The sequence below is a fragment of the Erinaceus europaeus genome, chromosome 15, assembly GCF_950295315.1.
Source record: "Erinaceus europaeus chromosome 15, mEriEur2.1, whole genome shotgun sequence".
Lineage (NCBI taxonomy): Eukaryota > Metazoa > Chordata > Mammalia > Eulipotyphla > Erinaceidae > Erinaceus > Erinaceus europaeus.
In genome coordinates, this window is record NC_080176.1 from 71142543 (window position 1) to 71169329 (window position 26787).

Below are 26787 nucleotides of genomic sequence, written 5' to 3' on the forward strand. Positions count from 1 at the left end.
AGCTACACAGTGTATGGTTGATGTAGGTGGAAAATTAAAAGGCCAAGGACACATTTCTTGTTCCTTTCTATCTTTTCTGTATATTTCTCTTATGTTCTCACTATATGCAAATTTATCAAGAAAGAAGAGAAAGCCAATTCTGATTCTTTTTTTGTGTGTGAAACTACTATTTTTCTCTTGAAAAAAATGTTCTCATTAATTTCATCAGCATAATAAATTCAAACAACTTCTAAATATTAAATGATCATATGGCTTTAAATTTCTGTTTTGAGGATTCAGACTTCTTTTTTTTTTCTTATTTATTTATTTATTTATTTATTTTTATTCCTTTTGTTGCCCTTGTTGTTTTGTTGTTGTAGTTATTATTGATGTCATTGTTGTTGGATAGGACAGAGAGAAATGGAGAGAGGAGGGGAAGACAGAGAGGGGGAGAGAAAGACAGACACCTGCAGACCTGCTTCACCGCCTGTGAAGTGACTCCCCTGCAGGTGGGGAGCCGAGGGCTGGAACCGGGATCCATCCGCTGGTCCTTGTGCTTAGCGCCACCTGCACTTAACCCGCTGCGCTACCGCCCGACTCCCGAGGATTCAGACTTCTTAAACAAAATTACTTGGTTATCAAAGGTTTTGTTTCTTATGAAGAAATCAAAGACATATTCTTACTTTAATGTGTATTGTGAAAGAATTGACTGTTTATATCTATACTCTCCAGAAAATGTATTTGATGTAGCCAGTAGCAGATCTTTAAACTGTATGTATTTAAAATTAAGAAAATTTAGATGAAATGAAAAAAGTCTGAAATTTAAATATTACTTACAGTCAACTTAATTACATACTAGATATAAACTTGTTTATGGTTGTTCCCTTCTTTTTCTGTTGCCTGGTTGCATTTCTATAGTATATTGGTGTTTATTTAGTAGCCCATACTTCCAGAAGTATTCTTTAAACAATCCTATCATAATAGAACTGTTCATTTTGGAGGCTGGGTGGGCAGTGATACTCCCAGTTGAGCACACACAAGGACCTGGGATTGAGCCACCACTCCTCAACTGTAGGGGGGAATGCTTCATAAGTAGTGCAGCAGTTCTGCAGGTATCTCTTTCCCTCTGTACCTCCCCACCCCTCAAAATTCTCTCGCCTATCAAATAAAAATAGAAAGAAGAAATATGGCCACCAGGAGTGGTGGCTATAACCCTGGTGATAAAAAAAAAAAAAAAGAAGAAGAAAGGAAGGAAGGAAGGAAGGAAGGAAGGAAGGAAGGAAAGCAGCAGGAAGGAAGGAAGAAAGAAAGGGAGAAAGGGAAAGGAAAAAAGAAAACTGTTCACTTTGCATTTCTTGTGCATAAGCTAAATTCTACTCTCACATACATTTGCTGGTCACTTGTTATATGTCTGGAAGCTCCCAGTTAGCTTCTAATGAAAATTCTGACCTCCTGATTTTGCTCTAATATGTTAAAACACCTAGGTAAGGCTCTGCTGTACACTACATCAGTACAACTGGCTTGATTTTATTTTACAGTTTGTTGTGGACAGGAGCAAGAGGCAAGTATTTGGATATAGAGAGATGACTGATTGGAGGTAGATGTTGACAATTTGCATACTTTTTTTTTTTCATTTCATCTATGCCACAGAGTCATACATTTGGTAATTATTTCATGCTTTTGTTTAGTTGAAAGTACTTAGGTCCATATGTTTTGACAGGGAATAAAAAAGATAATTCGTACTTTTTTCAGCTTTCTGGAAGAGAAGATGGGGTAATAATTTTACAGTGTACCATGGCAGTGATTCCTGTTCAAAACTTTACCAGATTGGAAACTCACTGTTCATAACAATTCTCTTGGTAAGCAGAAGATGAAGGCATCTGTTTGAAGCACCCAGATTTAAGTTTGATGCTTCAAAGCACAGCAAAGTTCGTTTACTTCTTAGTGTTAGTAGAGATTTACAGATAAAAAAATTAGATCTCTAGATGCCTAGGATTGGAAGAGACTTCAAGGGATATTCTGATGAAATACTGAGAATTTTAAGCAGGGTTTTTGGAGTGAAATGTGCTGGGTTGCGGCTCCACTGCTAGAGTCAGGTGGATAAGAAGACATTCACACTCTCCCTGGTTTCCAAATGTGTGTTGTGGTTCAGTTATTTGCGGGTTTTGTTGGATAGTTAATCTACCTCAGAGTGATTATCTTGTTATCTTGAAAAAGTAGTTACTTTTTCATTTGATAAGACAGAGAGAAATTTAGAGGGGAAGATGGAATGAGAAACAGATGCCTGCAGACCTGCTTCAAGCTTATGTATGAAGCTTCCCCTCCTGCAGGTGGGGACTGACTTAAGGCTTGAACCTGGGTCCTTGCATAGGGTAACCAGTGTCTGGCGCCCTGAAAGTGATTACTAAATAAAGTAATGGACTGTCAAAATAGTTTTAAACTCAGGACTTGCACACCTGAGGCTCCTGGTTTAATCCCTACTACAGTGTGTAGCAGACTAATACTTTGACTTCCCCCTCTCTCTCTTTCTCAAAGCTCTCTCTCTCTCCTACAAAGAAAAAAAATGTAAATTTTTAAAATAGGGGTTTCAGAATGTTTTCGTAATTTAAAATTGTGTGATAAGAAGCATTTTAGTGATCAATCATAGAATTCTGACAATTTTCCTTTATGGGGTGGAGAGACAGCATAATGGTTATGCAAAAGACTGGTAACCTGAGACTCTGAGGTCCTAGGGTCAGTCCTTAACACCAACCATAAAGCAGAGCTGATCGGTGGTGCTCTCATGTCTCTATGTTTTATATCTCTCCATTAAAATAAACAAATATTTTTAAAATCATTATTTTTTTATCTTTATACTATTAAATATATCTTCTATACTACTAATTAGAGAAGTACATTATTTCCTTTTCTGAGTTTCTGTGGGTATTTGATTTCACTGTCTTTCCATTCTTATTTGAATTTTCACTCTTGAAATGCTGTCTGGCACAACAATCCTCCTTGCTTCCTGGGATGGGATGTTTACTTAGGAATGGCAGCTAGTGATGCTTATTATGTACAAACCCAGCACAAAAAGAAGGCACCCTAGTCTGAATGAATAATGGAGATAACACATTTTGTGCTGCACAGAATCCACTACAAAGTGACCAGCAATTTTTTTACATATATCCATTCCTATATGTAAAGACCTCTCAGACCCTCAAGCCTTCTCCACTCTCTTTTCAGTCTCATAATGGATTCTTGGGAAAAGACCAGAAGCTTCATCACGTCCAAGTGTATTAACTACTAGCAGGCTATAATATTATTGTATTTCCCCAAGATTGAGGGTAGGGAAACTGGAGGCTTGTTGAAAGTGTTAAAGAGTGAGTTTGTGAACATAGTGTTTATTTTTTTTCCAGGGATGAAGGCTTTCAAACTTGTGGTAATGGACATTGACTAGTCTGTAACAATTTAGTTGGTTTATCCCAGTAGAGAGCAAAGCAAATGACATCCAAAGAAAGGTATCATTTATAAGCTTGAGGTGTCAGTCTATGAACTCGCATTCACAAGTGTAGTGAATGCTTCTCTAGAAACTCAAACACTGTCCATTTTAGGTAATTCCCGTTAACCAGCTTAAGACCTAAAGCACATCAGAAAGTGAAGTGAATTAAAGTGAAATCTATTTTGGAAGAACCAGTGAAAGTTTGTCTTTGGCTGTGATGCTGTTATTTTTATATTAATGGGTATACAGCATGAGATGTGATTACTCACTCGTTTTTTTCTTTTTTTTGTATGAACTAAGTAACTATTTGAGACTACTTTCTGCTATGTTCTACTTATAACACACATGTGTACACACTCACACACAATCTACATTTTTGGTAGTGTTTTTATAAACTCTGTTGCTTCTGTAGTTAACTATTTTCAACAAACATTCTCAAATGCAATACATTATTGAAGAAAAAGCAGAATTAACATTGGCATAACCCTAAAAGTTAATTTGTTTCTTTATTAAAGAGTCATAGAAGTTGTTTCGATCTGGAGAACACACTACCCTCATTTAATTGATAAGACATTGTCTTCGAGGTCACAAAGCTAATGACTGACAGGTATAACCAACCTGTCAGTCAATTTAATGTTCCAACACATCATAATGAATCAGTGAAAGCAAACGATTGACAAAGAGGGTATAAAACAGTGTTGAAGTGGTAGCCATTATAGACTATTGATAATCACAGTTTAATGTGATGACTATAAACAGAGATATACATAATTTACCTACATCTGTTTAAAACTTAAGACAGCTAGAAATTAAAATAATGGAAATACTGTAACTTTTTTTTAATTGGGGCCTTAATGGTTTACAATACAAATGTTGACATCTGGGTACAATTTCTCATCTCCTGGGAATAGGTGTCTGCAAAACCCTCTCAGCCCAAACTTAGGTCCTCCTTAAATTACCTTTAATTCCCAGTGAACACTCAGTGAATAAAAGCTTGGAAACAACGTAGTTAGGTGTCTAGAACATATTAGAGTTGTGATGAGCTTAGCATCCACAGTCTTTTATCTGTGCCAATCCCGTGTCTGGCAAGGAAACCAATTCCCATGTGAATAAGTAACATAAAAAAATGTAACCAGGAAGATGTCAGGTTTCACCTGGACCACATTTTATGCAATTAAGCATTTTAAGAGATCTCTATAGCCAGGTGTAACTTAATCAGTTTAAGGCATTCTCAGCTAGCGCCAAGGTACGCATATAATATTGGCAATGGGCATTCCTGTGCTATACTGCATTGAATGTAATAGCAAACATACAGTGTCTGCTGAGTGAGTGCCAAGAGCAAGAGAAATGCAGGTGTAAAAATAAAAAGAAATATTTGAAGCCAGAGGCTAGTACACATAGACAGAACTATATTCATGCTTCCCTTCAATAGTTTAAATAATAACCTGGCGCTTTTTGTCAGTTGTTTTAGCGTTTAGTTCTGAGTTCTGAATTTCACCACTAAACGCTAATGTAACTTCAACAGATTATTTAACTCTGTCTGCAGCACCCTGAACAAGAGTATTAATGTCTGACACTGCTTTTCTCAGCTTCATGTCTAAAAGACAGATGAATAGTCCTTCTTGTAGCAAAATACACAGACACACACACACACACACACACACACACACACACACACACACTGGTTGTCCCCCTGACTGGAATCTGCTTGGGGGGGGGGGGGGGCAGTGGCATTCTAAACCTCTTGGCTGCTAAATGACCAGGGTACCCTGTCTGTGGAACTCCACATCTCACAAATCTGGGTTTGGTAGAAATCAGTGTACTGTCTAGTTTCAACAATCTGGAGGTCAAGTCAAATAGTGCTTAAAACCTCAGGCAGACTGGGAGTATGGACCGACCAGTCAACGCCCATGTTCAGCGGGGAAGCAATTACAGAAGCCAGACCTTCCACCTTCTGCAACCCACAATGACCCTGGGTCCACACTCCCAGAGAAATAGAGAATGGGAAAGCTATCAGAGGAGGGGATGGGATATGGAGATCGGGTGGCGGGAATTGTGTGGAGTTGTACCCTTCCTAACCTACAGTTTTGTTAATGTCTCCTTTCTTAAATAATAAATAAATAAACAAACAAACAAAACTCAGACTCTGGTGGCCTGGGAGGTGGTGTAATGGCTAGAGGGCTGAACTTGCAAGCATGAAGTCCTGGATTTAAACCTCCACTTCACAAATACTGGAGTGATGCTTTGGTTCTCTCACTCATATATAAGTCAAAAATGTCCTTTAAAGGCTCTAACCTTGAAATAAGACAACATGATTCTAAATTTCAGCCTCTCCATTTTGTGAGTTGGAGTCATTTACTCAACCTCTCTATGCTTCACATACTTAATCTGCATGTGTGAGATGATAATAAAACAACCCAATTAGCATGAAGGCAAAATGAGTATAGGTACCATTTTGCTGGCCTTGTCTAAAGAAATAGTTAACTGCTTTTATCAGCCTCATCATTTTGTCATGCCAACAGTAGTGAGCATGGGACTGGCAGGCATTCGAACCAGCTCCTTTTCCAGTTCTAGAGAATGTTTAGCAATTATTCTCAATTATTTCTCTTCTTTATTTCTGATGGCAACACCCTGCCTACATCACTGTCGTGGTTGTAGACTAACAAATGAAAATCTCAGAAGTTCTCTGTAGTAAGCCGTGGTATCATATGTGTGATTTAGTAACCATGGCAGATCTATGATATCACAGCAGAGTGAACACAATTATACCTCCCCTGGAAGTATTGTTTCCTTGTATTTGCAAGGATAAGAAATTGGAAGTATATCTAACGTAATGAAATGTGGTGTAGATTTAAATTGCAGTAATGTCATTCTGCTGTTACTAGTGATTCTATCTTAGCTCTTGTTTTCATTTGCTTACTTCAAACAGGGTCTTTGTATCCCTTCTAAATTTCTGTACACAAAGAAGCTGCCATAGCCCCTTCTTTTTCCTTAGAGTTTTAATTTTTATTTAGCTATTTGAGAAATATAACTAGCTATATTTTCAAAAAGGAATATTCTTACTTTTCTTTTTTTTATTGAAGAGAAAAATGAACAAAGCAGAGCTCCTGAAGGCCGGGTGGTGGTGCACCTGGTTAAACGCAGTGCACAAGGACCTGCAGGGGCAAAGCTTCCTGAGTGATGAAACAGGGCTGTGGGTGTCTTTCTGCCTCGCTCTGTCTCTGTTTCCCCTCTCTTCTCAATTTCTCTCTGTCTCTGTCCAATAATAAATAAATAAATATTTTGGGGAAAAAACCCTAAGGGGGGGAGAAGGTATAGCTACTTAGTCATAGGGAATGACAGGTTTTCCATAATTTTTTGTAAACTTTGCATTCAGAAGGTACACAAATGTATTAATTTGGGATCCAGCTTACTTTTTTTTTTTTGGTGTTGCTGAGTATGCTGAAGGCTGGGGGCATTGGGAAGGAGGTACATGGATTGCAGATTTCTGACTCTCTTCTGACTCTGTGTGTTTTCACAACTATCTATTGCGAATCGCACAGCCCCTGCAAATCCTTCCCATTCCCTTTTTTTTTTTTTGCAGTGTGTCTGTGGGGGAGGTCTGTTTGATATCTGTTAGTTATATAATTTAATCTGTAAAGTCACAAAAATGAATTAAAATTGTTGCAGTTTTCTGTCTTACAACTTAACCTACAAAAAGGATATTTGTTAGCTAAGAAGGATGAAACTCCTAGCTTTAATTGACTTACAGAATTTAGCTTCAGATTTAATTTACTCATGAACAGATCATCAAAACTCAGCTGGTACTGACAATGGTGATAAAAATGATATGTAAAATTTGTGATGGGGTGGATAGATATATGCTCAGAGTAACTTGTATTCTAAATACATTGCAAATTCAGGGATTTTTGTTTCGGCGGATCTTATGCATATTCTTTTTCATATATCTACGTGATGCAACATGTTAGAGTGAAGACAGGTGATTGCTTGTCAGTGGAAAGAAAAAATGAATATTATATACATGAATGCTACATTATACACGTTTAACTATGAAATGTTCCTCTGTTTTAGTGTGTCAGTAAAGATAGTTTCAGAAGTGAAACTTATTGGGAGTGATTTTTAGGGCACTGAAAACTATTTGGTTAATTCTTGTGAAGTGTCAAATGGTTTAGAGGAAAATAAACGTGTCACAATTTCAGTCCCTTACACCTCTGAAATACCTGCTAAGCCTTGCCCCTGATCCTTCTTATTTATATCTTGCTATAGGTATTACTTGGTTAGTTATTTTTCACATGACTAGAATGTTATTGTCCAATATGGTAGCAATTAGTAATCAGTGGCTACCTGAATTAAGTTTAATTTAAATAAAATGAATAGTCCCTTAGTCACACTAGCCAGGTTCTCACAACATAGAAACTTCTGATCACGGCAAAAATTTCTCTTGGAGGTGCTGGCCTAGAGTTAATCTTATCAGTGAAAAGTCCTAATGAGCAGGGCCCTGTGAATTTCCTTGTTAGAGGAACTATCACAGTAACCCAAGCTCATCTGAGATTTACTGTTCCTTAAAGACTGTAAAAGCAAGAAATCTTCTGGTGGGACAGTGGAAAAGGCAAATTCTAGGAATTCTAGTAGCTAGCATACAATCAGTATTTAATAAATGCTAATTTTGATGAAGGGAAGGCCTTTTCAACTTTTTGATTTATTGATAAATTTTAAGTTCCTTGAAGTATTGCATATTTCTTAAAGTTCTTTGTATAATCATCTGCCCAAATCCCCACACTCCTGCAGATTGTTCCAAATGGAACACCAAGCTGGAGCACATCTATGATGGAAGTAAACAATTTGGTTCTCGGGTTCTAGTGTCTTTGGCAAAACAATTATGCTAGGAATGGTAAAATCGCATTTTTTCCTTTGCAAAATAAAAGATTTTAAACTTTCTGATGACATGTTTTCACAGTGTTGGAAATTGGCTTTTCTTTTCTCTCCTATTTTTATGTCCTTTTAAAATTTTTTACACTACTTGTTTTTAAATATTTTAATCACACTAAACGTGTATGATGTGGCATTCATGTATACAATATTCTTTTTTTTTCTTTCTGACAAGCAATCACCTATCTTCACTTTGACATGTTGCATCACATACCTTCTATGGTTGAAGCTTGGATTTGATCCCTAGCAACACATGAGAGAGCACCAAGGGCAGAGAGAAGTGCAACTCCATGACTAGTGGGCAGAGCTGTGGTGTTTCACTCTGCATCTCTCTACGCCTTCATTTCTTCTCTCTCTCTCTCTCTCTTTCGCAGAGGGAGCGTGTTAGAATTAGGCCAGAGAGGTGGCTATACATATTCAAGACCTTCAGTGCCATCTCTGACACCTCCACAGGAAGATCTATATAATAATATATTTTATTGAGTGTCCACCACTCATACTGGACATATATTATATTTAATCCTTACAGAATAGCCCCATCTGACACATGAGAAAGCAGAGGTCCTAAGAGAGAGAGAGATTGCTTTGTTAAAGCCTCACAAATAATTGTGAGATCTGGAATCTGAACCTACTTGGTCTGATTCCAGAGCTGGATAATTTTCATTGTCCTGCCAAGTCTATTTCTGTACTATCTAGAGACTTTCTCTTTTTAAAATTTTTTTTTATCATCTTCATTTATTTGATAGAGACAGCCAGAAATCGAGAGGACTGGGGACTTGAACCCGGGTGCTTGTGCATTGTAACATGTAACATGTGTGGTCAACCAGGTGTGCCATCACACAGTCCCTCTATAAGCACACCACCACCACCCCACACCTGTCTAGGTGAGCTAGCATTCTCCCTTTAGCTTGATAACAATTATTGTCCATTTTAATACTTTTGAGTATAGGGGTCTCAGTGCTCAGAACCATTTTTGTATCTTATTAAGATTCCTGTCTATCCAACAGTATTGTAAGGTGTGTGTGTGTGTGTGTGTGTGTGTGTGTGTGTGTGTGTGTGTGTGTGTCTGGGGTCTCCAAACTATTTACCTACTAACCAGTGAGCCTTCCCTGGGGAAGCATCAAAGCACATGTTCAGGTCTGGGAACAGGAACACCACACTATTATCTATTGGCATTTAACTGTCACACTCTAGAGTATTTGTGAAATCTACTGAGGTTGACCTACTATGTGAGCCTCAGCCAACACTCTGGACATTTGAAATATAGTTCTATTTTGTGTTTTCTACTCATCTGGGAATATGCAGCAGCAACTCTTGTTCAGGGTCTGTACGTCTCAGTTACTATGTTTCAGTTATAGGAAACTATTCCTCCGTAAAAATTACACATTCTGTGGTATTAACTAGAATTCAAGAAAAAGACAGAAGATGGTGCCCTAGTAACTATGCTATAACCTCATCAGTCTGTGCGCACAGCTCATGATCAGGATCTGCAGTGACCTCTTTTTTCATACACCAGTTTAACTTCCACTTCAGGAAGAAGTTAGCAAATTTCATATATTGGCTTCACTATGAACACTGCTCACATTTAACTTTCTTAAAAGGTGATTTAAATAGCTTCACGAGAATATTCGTGTTTTTATTTGTTTTATGGAAAGAATGTCAACTTTGACAACCAGTTCAAATCTTTCCTTTACCTCTTGATACATTTTTCATTTACAAAGGTGACTTAATCTTTCTTAATTATGTCTGCCCAGATAGTTAAAACAATAGCTGCATAACCTTAATGCTATTGTCAGATATATTTTGAATACTTAGTATCTGCCATGGTATTCTAGTTGCTTTATACACATTATACCTTTGAAATCTGATTAGTAATTTGTTTGGGCCTGGCATTCCCATTTTACATTTGGGAATCTAAAGGCTAGAGTCCCAAGTTGCCTAGCTAATCAGTAATGGAACTGGCCATCAGACTTATGTTCATTTGACCAAATACATTTGATCTCAACATGTCATCCTTGCCTGTGAAAAAAGTATACTGTTAACAATATCTATTGCATATGATCACTTTGAAAATTAGAATCACATATATGGAGCTTCAAGCATAACATCTATTCCCCCAAAGAGCACTAAACAGTAGCTTTTCCTTTTTTTTTTTTTTTTTATCTCCGTAAGTGAAACTGACATGCCAGATACATAAAAATGAGAAGAGAACATCAAGGGGAGAAGAGAGATAGGCTGCATATAAGGAGTGTGTGAGCTGGACTGTATATTGCTTAGTTCTCTTCTCTTCTAGTAGGTGACGGCTCTATTTAGAAGAACATTATGTTGTCATTTCTGTGGTAACTACACAAAGGATATTGGGAGCACTAGATGGGACAGCCACTATGTCATAGCAATGCCTCTCAAAGTACATGCAAATTTAAATCGGTAAAATGAAATCTCTCCCATTTTTGGTTAAGCAATTAGTGTTGTCTGTGCTGATTCCTTAAACTCAGAATTTGTGTGAGCATGATTTTGTTTTCAGTTCATTACTGTAAGAGAAAAAAAAACAATGTTTCTAACTTTGAATTAAGTATTTCTATTGAAGGGTTCCTGGAAGATTTTGTTTATTACGTAATGAATGGTTTACTTTTCTATTTCCAGTTTAACAACAAAAATATCATACTTCTGTTACTTTTTTGAAAGAAATATGAAATAGTTTTTATGAGAGGAAAATAAATAAGTATTTTTCTTGTCCTTGAGGGTTTTTTCATATTTCATACATAGAACAAGAGCTTGGGATTTTTATTTTATTCTCTAATTGCCTGATTTCCCAATATTTAAAACAGTTTCACCTATTTGAAGACATGTAGGGGGCACTACTGTTACTCTGTTTAATGAGAAGCTATTTTATCTGCTTATTTCTACTTATTTGTTCTGTATGCCTAGAGTGAAAATAAAACTAAATGAATTTGATAGAGTTTGCTATGACTGTTGAATATCTTATTAAAGCTCTTTGGCATGTTTTGATTAAGAAATGACAAAGTAGTTGACTGAAGTAAAAAATAATGAGACAGCTTATAGGTCACTCTGGTTATTAAAGATCACAACATTAAGAATAAATTGAAATACGAGTATTATGATCACTCCATTTTCATAAATATTATCTTCAATCTCCATCACCTTTACAAAGTGACCACCAAGTAATGAAAAATAAAGAGTAGTTGATGGTTACATATTTTTAAGTTACTTTGATTTTTTTTTTTTACCAAGTTTTCTTGTGATTGGTTTGTTGTGGATTGAACTAAATAAAGTTTTTTTCTACTTTAAAAATATATAATAGTTCTTATGCAGTAAATATATGTATGTATAAAAAGCTTACCTTAAAAATACATTTAAGTAAGAAATATAAAGGATGCCAGTGGAATGGGACTAACACTGTACCTGATCTCTAAACTGTAATTTTTTTACACAGAAATCCCCTTAGAAAGACAAACTCTAAGCAAGAGTTAATTTTATATTAACAAATAAATTTATCTTATTTGGCTATAATACTAAAAGCATAGACCTTATATAATGTACCCTAAAAACGTTTTAGTTTCACATATATTCTTTCTTCATACAGGTCATATTTATAAATTTATGGCATGTGAAATAATTGAACTAGACCATAATTCAGAGTCTAAGAAACCTCCTTATATATGATCAAAACTACCAGCAATCTGTCCTTATCACCCCCTAAAAAACATCAAATAGCTCTGTTGACATCAAGAAAGAAATTAACTCTACTAATTACCATAAAATGGTATAAACATAATAATATATTTATGGTTAACATAATAGAATATCTAATTTAAATCAAGTTATATGCTGTCATTATTTCAATTAATAAAGGGTATTTTAATACCTTAAGTCAGGTATTATTTTCAATGTTAAAGTAAATATATTTATATATATATATATATGAAACTTGAGAGTAACATGTAGTATCCTTATATTAATCCTAACTAGCCCAATAGCTGCCAAATTAATAAATAACCTATAGGTATTTTTTAAATTTATTTTCCCTTTTGTTTTATTGTTGTAGTTATTGTTGATGTTGTCGTTGTTGGATAGGACAGAGAGAAGTGGAAAGAGGAGGGAAAGACAGAGAGGGGGAGAGAAAGATAGACACCTGCAGACCTGCTTCACTGCCTGTGAAGCGACTACCCTGCAGGTGGAGAGGCTCGAACCGGGATCCTTTTGCTGGTCCTTGCGCATTGTGCCACGTGTGCTTAACCCACTGTACTACCACCCAACCCCCCCATAGGTATTTTATGTTTGATCTTTGCTCATTATATGGTTAGAAGAAGATGGTATAATTTTGTGTTTTGTCTTTTCCAAAAAGATAATATTTTCTTTCCTCTTTATTTTAAATATTTATTTTATTTATTTATTCCCTTTTGTTGCCCTTGTTGTTTTATTGTTGTAGTTATTATTGTTGTTGTCGTTGTTGGATAGGACAGAGAGAAATGGAGAGAGGAGGGGAAGACAGAGAGGAGGAGAGAAAGATAGACACCTGCAGACCTGCTTCACTGCCTGTGAAGCGACTCCCCTGCAAGGTGGGGAGCCGGGGTTCGAACCGGGATCCTTAATGCTGGTCCTTGTGCTTTGCGCCACCTGCGCTTAACCCGCTGCACTACAGCCTGACTCCCTTCTTTCCTCTTTTTAATCTATTCTCAATACTATCTCTAAATATAGTAGTGATTTTTCAAACTGCTAGATATTTCTAAGGAAAAACTAATTTCTGCTAACAGAACTTAGAATATTGATTTATTTTATGATTTCCTGGCAAAACAGTTTTGTTTATAGGGGCAGGGTAAAGAACATAATATTTATGGAAAAGACTTTTATACTTGAGGGTCTGAAGTACCACATTCAAATGCCCAGCAGCACTATCAGCCAGACCCATACCAGTGCTCTGATAAAAATAAATACTAAATTAATAAAAGGTTTTTTTTTAATCCAGAGGGAACCTTAACAAATGAATTTTCTCTATTAAGTTCTGTCAAAATAGTAGCACATAGCTTTTTATACAAAGGCAATATGAAGAAAACAAAAGCATAACAATAAAGCATAAGGGTTGTATCCCTCTATGACTTGGGAAGAAAATACACCTTATTTTTAAAGTGTGAGTGGCCTTTTCTGCTTTGTTTTTTGTTTTTTTAATCACCAGGACCTTCCAATTTTCAAGGACACTGTGGGGGTATATGTAGCATTGGGGTGTGTGTGTGTGTGTGTGTGTGTGTGTGTGTGTGTGTGTGTATTTACCCACATCTGTCTCGGTGGACCTATCCTTTGTGAAATCCTAAGCCATTTATTAATGCTTAGTATCTGATTCATGCTGTTCTGTGAGCAATTATATAATTTTTAGGGTGTTTATTCAGTGTGCACTGTAAAAAAAAAATGGAAGTTATTTTTTGGTAACCCTGCAGTTGCCTTTTTATTGGAGAATTTCTCTTTTACGGTGACCTGTGAATATCACTATAGGCTCACTGCCAATTTTGTGAGCCGCTGCCTGCTTCAAAATGGAGGCAGGAAGGTATCCATTTTCATCAAGAGGATGACAGTATTTCAGTCTCTCCGACCATCTGGAGAGAGGAACTTTTTGAGCAAAAGAAAATAAGGATTTAGAAAATTATATTTAGCATAAAAGGCAAGGGGGAAACCAATTAAAGTTAAACTATACCTTATGAATTTATGCTTTTCCAGTGTGCCGTCTTCTATAAAGGAAACACAAGAAAATACACAGGCTATTTTTATAAAGAACTGGTTCCCCAAGTCTCATGAGTATTAGCAAATGAATGTAAGTGAATTAGGATTTTTGGCACACTTCTTAAGTTTATTGCACACACAGATATAATAAGAACTACAGAGGGCTCTCCCCCCACACACACTTCCTGTGTACACTCTGATTGTTGGTGGTCTATGTAGATTTGAGCTTTTAATCGGCTTTTTCATGCATCTCTGAAAACAAGCTGACACTATGGGAATTTCATATTCCAAAATAAATTTATCACTTGTTGTGGTTTGGATAGTACATTTCTCTCTCTCTCTCTCTCTCTCTCTCTCTCTCTCTCTCTCTCCTACCCTCTTACTCTTTCATTCTTTCTCAAAGTAAAATTTAATTGAAAAGTAAGTATTAGGGAGAAACTCTATGCATGTTTTACTATTTTTTTTCTTTTGGTGTGCTCCAGGGCCATGTTTCGTTTTTAGGAATGCTTAGACCCCTGTGACAACCCTATGTATATTAATATAGTGGATTTACAACTATTGACTAGATGTAGTTTGCAGTTTTCTTGCCTACTAGTGGACGACACCTGGTTTTCCATTTACAAACATTCTGAAATAATTTTTTTTTCTGTATTCTGAAAGAGACAGTATTCTGGGGTTGAATTGTAATGGACATGGTAGAAACTGAACATTCTGTGTCTGCTGCTTATAAAATAATGAACATTGAGATGCTTTGGTCATTGCAACAAGCAAAATGACATTTTCTCTTTTCCTTCAGGTTTATGCTCCTTCAGCAAGCACTGCCGACTACAACAGGGATTCACCAGGCTACCCTTCCTCGAAACCAGCAGCCAGCACTTTCCCTAGCTCCTTCTTCATGCAAGGTAAAGAACTGCCTCTTCTAAGAGGAAATTCACAGGGCATTTCCTGTTGTATATAGAGCAAAATGCCATTAAGCCAGACCCACAAAATGAAACACTAGGCAAATGTAAAATAGTGGAATTTATATTCTTCGTGTGAATTGAATTCATTAAAAGCAAATCAAATAATTAAAAACTGTATTGAAGCTTTTTTAAATTAAAGACCTTCAAACGGTAATGAGTTAGGATCACACTGGTGTGCTTTGCTAAAAACCCATGCTTCCTAGGGGACCATCTTCCATGACTGATCATTTCAGTGACTTCATCCCCCAAAATAATTTGCATGTGTGTCTTCTTAGAAGTGGTGTGGTGAGCACCCTGAATTTACCTAATTGGGAACAGTTTGTCTTTATATGTAGCTTTCTGTAAAAAATGCCACCCAATTATTAAGTGATAGGTATGAACAGGAGTCCTACTTAAGATGTAGTAGCCCACCCAATGACTGGAATATTCTTTCATTACACAGTAGCTCAGTCTCAACATGCTAACTGGTTACGGGTAAAAGACACAGTTTTTTGCTTAGACAGAAGTAGAATAAATTAAAATAGATAAAGCATGCTTTTCTTTCTTCTTTTTTCTTTGGCCTTCAGGGTTATGTTGGGGGCTTGGTGCTAGCACTGCGAGTCTTTTGTTCCTGGCGATCACTTTTTTCTTTTTTATTGAATAAGACAGAAATTGAGAGAAGAGGGGGGAGACAGAGAGGTATGTAGACAGAAAGACACCTACAGACATCCTTCACCTCTTGTGAAACGACCCCCCTGCAGGTGGGAAGCCAGAGGCTCGAACTGGGATCTTTGTGCTGGTCCTTCCTCTTTGTACTATGTGCACTTAACCTGGTGTGCCACCGTCTGGCCCCTGATAAAGTATGCTTTTCTAGTATCTTGAGTCTCTAGTCTTGCCCAGATGGCCCAGATGCTGCTTGAAATAGATAGAAGTGGTTGACACAATAGCAGTTGTCATAATAGACTGACCAAAGGATGTAGCCCAGGGATCCATCCCTGCTGAAGCCTGTGACAGTTCTGATCAATGTGGTCATCTTGTTACCAAGCTAATACTCTGAAATTTAGGTATAGGATTTGCTGAGAACAGCTATGTGCAGAACTTGGACTTTTTTTTTTTTTTTGCCTTTGTGTGTAACATTCTTCTTGGCATTATGCCATGGACTTTCCTTTATGCTGCTCTATCAGTGACCCAACACAGGTAAAGGAGCACAGTTGTACCTGCAGGTACCAGAGGAGCAGCCTGGTATCTCACTTAGATTTCAGTGGACACACTCAAAGTCATTCTGACTAAGAAGGATATATTTCCTTTTGCTTCAGAGTGTTACCTCTTGTCTGATGTTAGTTCACATGTGAAATTCCATAGAAAATCTATAAAAGTGAATCAGTTTGGCCCCTCTGGAAGAGAGGAAATGTGTTCCACACATAACAGAGCTGACATTTACAGGCATCCTATATCTTTGTGACCTGTCCTAGATATAATAACTTGCAAAGGGCCACAGCACAGCAGGATATGTCACTTGGGTGCATTCTGTGCCTTGAAAAAAGACTTCACCTCCTTCAGCTATAAATGGCTGCCACTTGGGCATCAGTTCTTCTCTTGTATGAGCGGCAAGAGAAATCATGCTGGTTGACATTGTCAACTAAGGATTCATCGCTCAAAGCAAATTTTTATTGAAAAAAATATATCTGCCTTTAAGAAGGTATCTTGCTTAAATTGCTTCACACTGCAGGGGAGAATAATAGATTAAACAACAGACTCTTCTCTCTAGAAGGCCCTATAAAATATGGTGACAAATGTTTTTCTGCATATGAATGCCCCCCAAAAGCAAACAAATATTTTTGAGTTGACATTTGTGATTAATTAATTCACATGCATTCAATTAATTCACATGCATCTAAATCTATTCTTTTAAAAAAAAAACATTATGCCAAGATCATGGAATGTGATAAATATTAATTTACAGTGAAAGTATAATTTATGTAAAATATACAATTTTGGAAGTCTACATTGAGTAGAATGTGCAATGCTAACAAATCTTAAATGTACTTGCGTGTAATACACCATGCTGTCGATTTTTCAGGAGATTCTTTTAGTCATACACACAGACACATACACACACTCATTGTAAAATGTGCTTAACCAGGTGAGCCATCACCCAGGCCCCACACAAATATTCTCAACTCATTTGTTACATGTGACATTGATTTGAAGTGTTAGTCATCCTGAACCGTCCAACTAAACTTCCATGGAACTAAATCTAATGTACATGAGTAGCAACTTTTCGAAAGTCCTATGTTTTCATGTAATGATCACAGGAACAATATGTCATGATCCACCTTAGCTTCCATAGTGAGGAGTATATGGTACTCTGGCAATTCGGGTCATGTGGAGGCAAGCAGGTTGGAGACTGATATTATGAGATTGTCGGGAAAATATCTTTTTTTTTTTTTTTTTTTTTTTTTATTTAAGAAAGGATTAGTGAACAAAAGCATAAGGTAGGAGGGGTACAACTCCACACAATTCCCAACACCCAATCCCCATAACCCACCCCCTCCCCTGATAGCTTTCCCATTCTCTATCCCTCTGGGAGCATGGACTCAGGGTCGTTGAGGGATGCAGAAGGTAGAAGGTCTGGCTTCTGTAATTGCTTCCCCGCTGAACATGGGCGTTGACTGGTCGGTCCATACCCCCAGTCTGCCTCTCTCTTTCCCTAGTAGGGTGTGACTCTGGGGAAGCTGAGCTCCAGGACACATTGGTGGGGTCTTCAATCCAGGGAAGCCTAGCCAGCATCCTGGTGGCATCTGGAACCTGGTGATTGAAAAGAGAGTTAACATATGAAGCCAAACAATTTGTTGAGCAGGGAAAATATCTTAAATTCACTCCTGAGCTACCGTTTATCTTTAATTTCAGTCTTCTGCTTAAAACTCCCAGGTTGTCAACATTATAGCAAGTTCTGAATAAACCTACAGATTATCTCTCCCTGTCCTGAAACTATTCCAGTTTTCTGGATTTAAAAACCCAGTGAGAAAATTATTTTAAAGCTATGTGAAATAATAGTGTCACATACTTTAATTTGCCTCCTGCCTAAATGTTCTCAAGGCCTTTAATAAATAAAATGTCTGGTAAAAGAATCTTATTTTCAAGGAAGCAATACATGTTAATGTATTTAACACCCAGCTTGTTACCTGGTGTCTGTCTGGTACTCAGAAGTTTGTACTATATCATGGAAAGAAGGGGTAATTAAAGGAATTCAGCAGTAACAGCAGTTGTTCTCCTAACTTTGTAATTTCAGAAGCTCAGATTAAACAACAGCCATCTCCAAGAGTAACCTCAGGACTAGTAGGCACAGAAAATAAAATAAATACATGAATACATAAATAAGTCCATTGAAATACTTTGATATGATGTTACTATTGACTTGATACTAAAATATGGTCATATAATTTTAAATCTATTTTAAGTGTATAATTTTTAATAAAAATCCAGTCTCAAAGTTAACTGCAGCATAATATGTACCTTAAGATATGTGTGTACAGGGGGTCAGGCGGTGGCACAGTGGATTAAGTGCATGTGGCACAAAGCGCAAGGACCGGCGTAAGGATTCCCGGTTCAAGCACCTGGCTCCCCACCTACAGGGGAGTCGCTTCACAGGTGGTGAAGCAGGTCTGCAAGTGTCTGTCTCTCTCCCCCTCTCTGTCTTCCCCTCCTCTCTCCATTTCTCTCTGTCCTATCCAACAGCGAATAATGTCAACGATGGCAATAATAATAACCACAACGAGGCTACAACAACAAGAGCAACAAAAGGGGGAAAAAATGGCCTCCAGGAGCAGTGGATTCATGGTGCAGGCACCGAGCCCAGCAATAACCCTGGAGGGAACAAAAAAAAAAAAAGAAATATTTTCTATAGCAGTCATTTACCTTGCTGAGTTGAAGTCATTCTGAATAGAACTGTCTCTTGTTATAGAATTTTTACTAAGAGCAATTTAACTCTGTTGAATATATTTGTTTACCAATATTAAGCCACATGGGGAAAAAATAGTGACAACTGTCTTCTAATGTAATCAACTAACCAACACAATGATGAATTCACAGCAGGCAATCATTTCAAGTATATGGGGAAAATTTTTTTCTATAAGACAAGACTGAGTGTCTCGAAAAGTCATGGCTTTCTTTGTTCCTTACAGATGGTCATCACAGCAGTGACCCTTGGAGCTCCTCCAGTGGGATGAATCAGCCTGGCTATGGAGGAATGTTGGGCAATTCTTCTCATATTCCACAGTCTAGCAGCTACTGTAGCCTGCATCCACATGAACGTTTGGTAAGGCAGATTGGCAGGGTAGTGGGAACAGAGTAGCTAGCTTGTCAGATGGCTTCTTTTGTCTCCCAATCAGTGATCATGGGGACTCTGTAAATAATGTAAAATCAGTTTATCTTTGTAAGATTCTCTTTGTGATTCTCATGATATATTTTCTTCTGTGTTTCTTTATTGCAATATCAGCTTCCTGCAATCCTAAACATACACTCTTATTTGAGGTGTCAAATTTCAGGAATAGCAGTTCTTTGTTTATTGATTTGATGTTATTTTGCTATCTGTAATTTGAAGGATATACTGTAGGGGGCAGAATAACAGTCTTTGTGGCAGGGATATGTGTCACCTGGAAATACTAGTAGTCAACAGGGTTCTGTAGCTGATAATGGCTTTGGCTTTGTACCACTCCCCCAAGCAAAGAGTTTTTGTTTTCTATACAAGCCCTTTCAAAACAGAAACCATGGAGTTTCTATAGAGACCAGATTCTCAGTTTTCAGTATTTTAGCTTTAGTTTTACTCATCCACTATATACCACTGGTACTCACTTTCCTTTATTTCACCCTAGTTGAAAACTGCTAGCCTGTATAGTGTTATTTTTCATTACTGAATTTCCACTCTGCTCGTCACCTATACTCATCCATCTAGTGTGTTTCTGCCTTTTCAAGGGGGCAAGCCATCCGATGTTTATCTAAGTTCAGAAGCTGACATAGCCCAGAATAAACCTACACATTGAAATCTGTCATTAAGTAGGGGAAAGAGTCTTTTCTACATCACATATTAGGTTATGGATGCCGAGAAAATGGAATTGGAATCTCTGATGCAATACTATCATTTAAGATGAACGAGTCCCTGGATGCAATTGCAGAGGACAAATTCAGTAACCCTTAGAAGTGCTGATATCCCTGCCCTTTCCCTTTCACTCTTCCTCTCTCTTATTTCTTCTAGCACCTAAGCCCAAATTCCTTCCTGTATCTGAACATTGAAAATTTCTAGATTTCTGTAGTCTTTCTTTTGGTCAGGCACTGGCGATATTACAGGGTTGATTTATGTCCTCTTCTGGCAATCCAAAACATCCTGGAAATTAAAAGCTTCTGATATCCATGAACATACTGTTTAGTCCTAGGAATAGAGACCATTAGCCTATCTCTTAATGAGATGAATATGGCTTTTTTTATACATCTTTGAATGTATAAATCATGCTCTCAGATTCGCATTTCAGTAAATAACAGGAGATTTACTTTCAGATTTTCTTTTCTCCCACCTCCAGCTTGAGGTACTAGAACAAAAGCTGAGAAATATTAGTATCTGTTATTTACTAGAATTTCTTTTGGCTAACATTTTTATTTCTCCATCATTATTTTTTACTTTTCTTTTTTTTAATATTTCTTTTATTTATTTATTTATTCCCTTTTGTTGCCCTTGTTTTATTGTTGTAGTTATTATTGTTGTTGTCGTCGTTGTTGGATAGGACAGAGAGAAATGGAGAGAGGAGGGGAAGACAGAGAGGAGGAGAGAAAGATAGACACCTGCAGACCTGCTTCACTGCCTGTGAAGTGACTCCCCTGCAGGTGGGGAGCCGGGGTTCGAACCGGGATCCTTATGCCAGTCCTTGTGCTTTGCGCCACCTGCGCTTAACCCGCTGTGCTACAGCCCGACTCCCTATTTTTTACTTTTCTAAGGAACTCCTGGTCAAAACTACATGTGTTCCATGATCAAGCAATGTTTTCATAATAAATAAAATATTCTAGCACTATAGTAATGTTGAAATTTCAGTCATTTTAATAGTTGTTCATTTGACATTTGTTTCTTCCTTATATATACATCTTGAGATATATATATATATATATATACATATATATATATTCATTCTTACTCTGCAATCTTGCTTTAGATTGATTTTATCCCAAACATGTTTACTACTGCATAGAGAAGATACTTCTATAATATACTTAACTTCACTAGAAATATAATTTCTAAAAGGAAACCAATACATTCCTCTTCAAGAAAGAAATGTTTTGATTAATCCAAACAGTAGACAGTATTAGCCACTGGAAGGAAAAATTATTTTGAAGTAGTAACCCAGTAAGATCCAGCAGATACTGCATTTGTAATGCCATTTATTCATCTCAAAAGATAGGGTAGGTTTTATTCTTTTTTCATTAGTGATTTAATATTGATTTACTAAATTCTAAGATAACAGGGATATAATTCCACACCATTCCCACCACCAGAGTTCTGTGTCTCCCTCCTTCCATTGGAATCTACAGTAAATTTTCTCAAGGTCAAGATATGGGTTGTCTATTATTTCTGTAGCTATCTATATTTACATTTATTTGCCCGTTTTTTTTCTATGGTGCTGCCTTCTCTTCCTCTCTTAACTCACACCTATTGCTACTTCTGAATGTGATCAGTTAGCACCTTTCAGAGATTAGGGATTTTGGTTTTTAAAATGATAAATAAATTAAATCTCTTCTCTGCTAATGCATCCTGATAAATTTTCTACCTGATAAACTATTGAATTGGTGTACCTATTGAATGTAACTATTGAATTGGTGTAATTGTTATAATTTAAGTGTTTAACTATTCAAATGTTTTTCACTGGAGTGTCTTAAAAATCTGACACTGAGAATAATTGGAGTGTCCAGCCAGCAGGTAGTGACTTTTCCTTCCATTTTGAGTCCTCAGCTTTTGACCGGATCTGTTATGAACAAAGGGCTATTTTGAGGAGAGGAAGAATGTTTTCCTTTTATCATTTTTGGTATAATTAGGACAAAATAGCAATGTCTCTAAGATAAAGCATTTTAGAGACACTACTGTGTTCATCAGTTTATACCATGCTGTAATGATGTGTAATTATAAGAGAATCTTAGAATTCACACATTTCAGTAGCAATTGTCAAACCATTAGTTGGAACACTTTATAGTTTTACCCTCCACCGCACAATCCTATAACTAATCAATTAAGTCGTAGGTACACAGAATTTCTCAGTAGAATGCATCTGTGGTTAAACTTTTGAATGGATTATTGTAGATTTAAATTTGGAATAACTTTCCAGAGTTCTTTCTTAAAACAAGATACAAGCTTCCTGAGTGTGGTTCAGGCCTAGTCTTGCACCACATAATGAAATGATTCTGAATCTGGAGTTCTGTTGTTATATGTATTAGAAAATATCAACAAAACCATAGGATAAGAGGGGTAAAATTCCACACATTTCCTACCACCAGAGTTCCATATCCCATTTCCTCCACTAGAAGCTTTCCTATTCTTTATCCCTCTGGGAGTATGGATCCAGGATCATTATGTGGTATAGAAGGTGGAAGGTCTGGCTTCTGTAATTGCTTTCCCTCTGAAAATGAACATTGGCAGGTTGATCCATACATTTATATAAAATACATCTATATTATAAAATGATAAATTCTGATATCAGCATAAACCTTTATATCAGTAATTCTTAACAAGAGTGAATCTGCCCTCTAGGAACAACTGACAATATCTGCAGACATTTGGGAATGTTACAAATGGAGAACTAGATGCTGCAGAAATGAATGTGTAGAGACCATGAATGATACAAAGACACAACAACATATGCCACAACCCCCACCCCCCACACACACATACACACACACAGTACAGATGATTATCAGCTCCAAAGCTATAAAACTCTTCCTTGGCCCAAAGCATGATTATATTCTCACTTTTTGCTTCCAATAATAATATTTTCTAATAATTGCATTATCAGTCCAAAGGTTAATAAAACACGTGAAAGGGAGTCGGGTGGTAGCTCAGCGGGTTAAGTACACGCGGCGCAAAGCACAAGGACCGGCTTAAGGATCCCGGTTCAAGCCGCAGCTCCCCACCTGCAGGGGTGTTGCCTTCACAGGCGGTGAAGCAGGTCCGCAGGTGTCTCTCTGTCTCTCTTCCTCTGTATCTCCCCCTTCTCTCTCAAGTTCTCTCTGTCTCTATCCAATAACAAATAAATAAATAAATAAAAAGATTTTTTTTTAAAAGTAAAAAAAATTAAAATAATAAAAAACCTAAACACTCTAGCAAGACTATCACTGTCAGTTGCTCTTGGGTATGATGGATGCACTATCATTAGATATCATAAATAAAAATGATTAGATACCAAGGATTACATGAGCCCTCTTCTTTTTTTTTAAATCTGCTTTTTCTTCCTATTTTAAATCTTTTTTTATTTATAAAATGGAAATATTAACATGACCATAGGATAAGAAGGGTACAGTTCCCACCACCAGAACTCTGTATCCCATCCCCTCCCCTGATAGCTTTCCTATTCTTTATCCCTCTGGGAGTGTGGACCCAGTGTCATTGCGGGATGCAGACGGTGGAAGGTCTGGCTTCTGTAATTGCTTCCCTGCTGAACATAGGCGTTGACAGGTCAATCCATACTCCCAGCCTGTCTCTCTCTTTCCCTAGTAGGACAGGGATAAGCCTACTTATTTTCCTTTGTAGCAAACATGGCAATATTAATGGCTAGATAAAGGACCTTTGTTGTGTTGATCTCTGATGTATTTACTATGTGCTAGACTGACAACAGTTTTCAAGATATACTTTTGCCTTTGAAGTAATATAATTATACATATCATTTTGGCATCTGACGGTGTTATTAGTCTCTAGAAATAACTGATTTACAAGGACTGCATTGGTTTGACAAAGGGTTAATACTGAGTTCAGAAATAAGGAAAGCTACAGACTTTTTAGTGATAATCAGTGCAATCCATGCATTGCAAACCTTACCCAGTTTAAAAGTGTGCCAATACTCTAACTGATGTAATAATCTTTTTCATGTCTTACTTTTCAATTTCTCTAATTAGGTATACTTCATAATCCCTTTCCTCCTTTTTTTAGTTTTTACATACTTAATCAAGGTTCTCTGTTCTATAGAAACTTAGCATGAAATAAAAAAAGGAGTGTTGAGATAAAGGAGTGTTCAGAAACCATCTCTCTTTCATTTTTCCATATTAAACAAGGTCATTAATACTCAAAGTCTGTTCTGAGTTTGACGTTCTGTGACTTATCCAAGCTTTCAGATTAGCTTACAAAATGGTTTCATTCTATCACTCATTGGAGTAAATTAAATGGATCACTGAGGTATTTTATAAAGTAGAAAATAGAAATGAGTTACACAGGTGACCTGAGGATTTTTGTTTGTTCATCATAGTTATCCAAGAAATTAAAAAAAAAAAATTGAAGGATTCAATAGAAAGGCTTAAGGATATTATCTCAGCCTTTTCACTAAATTTGACCTTTCGTTTGTACTCTTTGATAAAAACTACATATATCCGATGATCAAGGAATGTTTTGATTATCAATAAAAGATTTTGGCATTATATTAATATAGTGTGTGTGTGGAGGTAATAGTTTCTTTGATGTGTACAAAGGTAATAGTTTCAGAAGTATACATGTCATTGACACTTGTAGTTCTGAAATGCAGATTTTTAAAAAAAATATTTCAGTTCATTTAATACTAATGGATAACCAGTTGTTCTTTGAATATATAGAATAATTACATGTTCAGTACTCATCTGCAAGTTTGGGGTGAGAGGTTTGAGTATTTCTTTCCCTTCCACAGTTTACAGTGTAGTTAAAAAGGGACTTGAAAGAAAAAACAATAGAAAGCAACAAAACATATAATTGCTAAATAGCACCATGAGGAATTTAAGTCAATGGGAATTCAAAGAACAAAGATTGTGGAAGAGTTTGGAGGTTTAGGAACCCTCAAGGAAGAGGGAAACACAAGATGGGCCTTAAAAAATAAACAAGGAAAGATGTCAGGGTTTCACTCCTTGTCAACAAAGTCTAGATATTAAGTACTCTCTGGTTTTCTACAGCTTATTATTTTTTTAAAAGATTTTATTTATTTGTTAATGAGAAAGATAGGAGAGAAAGAAAGAACCAGACATCACTGTGGTACATGTGCTGCCAGGGATTGAACTCAGGACCTTATGCTTGAGAGTCCGATGCTTTATCCACTGCACCACCTACCAGACCACTCGACAGTTTATTCATTCTCAAATTTTAATAGGCTCTCCATTAATGATATATAATGATCCATAAACCATTAATGCACTGCATACAAGAAAAAGATGTTTTAGCTTATTTTCCTATTGTGTGTATATAACACACTCAGATGCTTTTGAGAATAATCTTTTAAGCTTTTATCTTGAAAAAGCAAATAACATGATGTTATTTTGTAAGTATGTATATCCCTGGTAGAAATAAACTTATTTCCAAGCAAATGGATGGATAACTACCTTGCAGGTATTATTATGATATACCCTAAGAAAAGCAGCTTATTTGGATAGCTCCAAGGCCCAAGCCAAATGGTTCCACAAAGATAATGTTCTTCTTTCGTAGTTAGCTACAGAGTGAACTGCTAATGGAGAGGACATGTAAAGAAAGAACTCATCTTAGGACCAGAGAGATAGCATAATGGTTGTGCAAAAGACCTGAGTCTCCAAGTTCCCAGGTTCATTCCCCAGCACCTCCATAAACCAGAGCTGTGCAGTGCTCTCATAATAAGTAAATAAGTGAGTAAATGAATAAATGAATCCATACACATACACACACATCCAAATCAGTCATTCTCAGTTCACTGCCATTCAAAATCCAGGAGGTCACTGAGTCAAGCCCGTATTAATGCTTTATCAGTAGTGCTTTTTTAGCTTCTTGTTTACTTTTTGGTTTTGCTGGAGTTCAGGAAAACAATCTAGTTTTACTGGGTGATGATTTTTCTTTTTTCCTTTTTCTTTAATTGTTGTTTCCAGTGGTTTTCATTGGGACTTCACACCTGTAAACCTCTGTTTTCTTTTAGGAAGTAGTGGTTGGGGGGAGAGGAACACAAAGAAAGCAGGACTCCACAGCACTGCTCTACCACTTGTGATAGAGGCTTCCTCACTTTTATGGTGCTCTCATAGGGTGTCCAGGGCTCAAACTCGGGTCTATGTGCATGATAAAGTGTGAACTCCACTGGGTGAGGTATCTTCTAGTGCCAGAAAGATTTTGAGGCAGGTAACTCTGCCATTTATTGTCCAGAAGGTCAAAATGAGTGTAATGTCAAAACTCGTGGTCTTGAAGTTTTCTTTCTTTCTTTCTTTCTTTCTTTCTTTCTTTCTTTCTTTCTTTCTTTCTTTCTTTTTGTAATTATGTCTTCATTCATTTTTACTTACTCAGGAAGTCACAGAAAATAATACCTGTAGTGTTGTTTTATATTACTAAAATCTTAAAGTTTCCTATTTTAAGTAGTAGTTTCTATATTTAGAAATTATGTTTGATTTTCAGTGTCCTGCTTTGCCATTAGATTTGTATACATTTGATGCACATTCAAACCACCTGTGTATGTACTGTGTGATTTGAAAAATGAAGCTATCAGGTTCAAGCAAAATATTTTCTTGTAT

The 26787-nt window shown here is 36.7% G+C and overlaps 1 protein-coding gene across 17 annotated transcripts in view; it reads left to right on the forward strand.

Moving 5' to 3' along the window:
- TCF4 (transcription factor 4) overlaps nucleotides 1–26787 on the forward strand; it is a 394278-nt gene that overhangs the window by 315286 nt on the left and 52205 nt on the right. For all 17 annotated transcript variants that reach the window (XM_060173921.1, XM_060173925.1, XM_060173922.1 and 14 more), the window contains 2 exons: nucleotides 14916–15021; nucleotides 19245–19378. In XM_060173921.1, the coding sequence (XP_060029904.1) occupies nucleotides 14916–15021; nucleotides 19245–19378 (240 nt within the window). The remainder of the gene's footprint in view (nucleotides 1–14915; nucleotides 15022–19244; nucleotides 19379–26787) is intronic.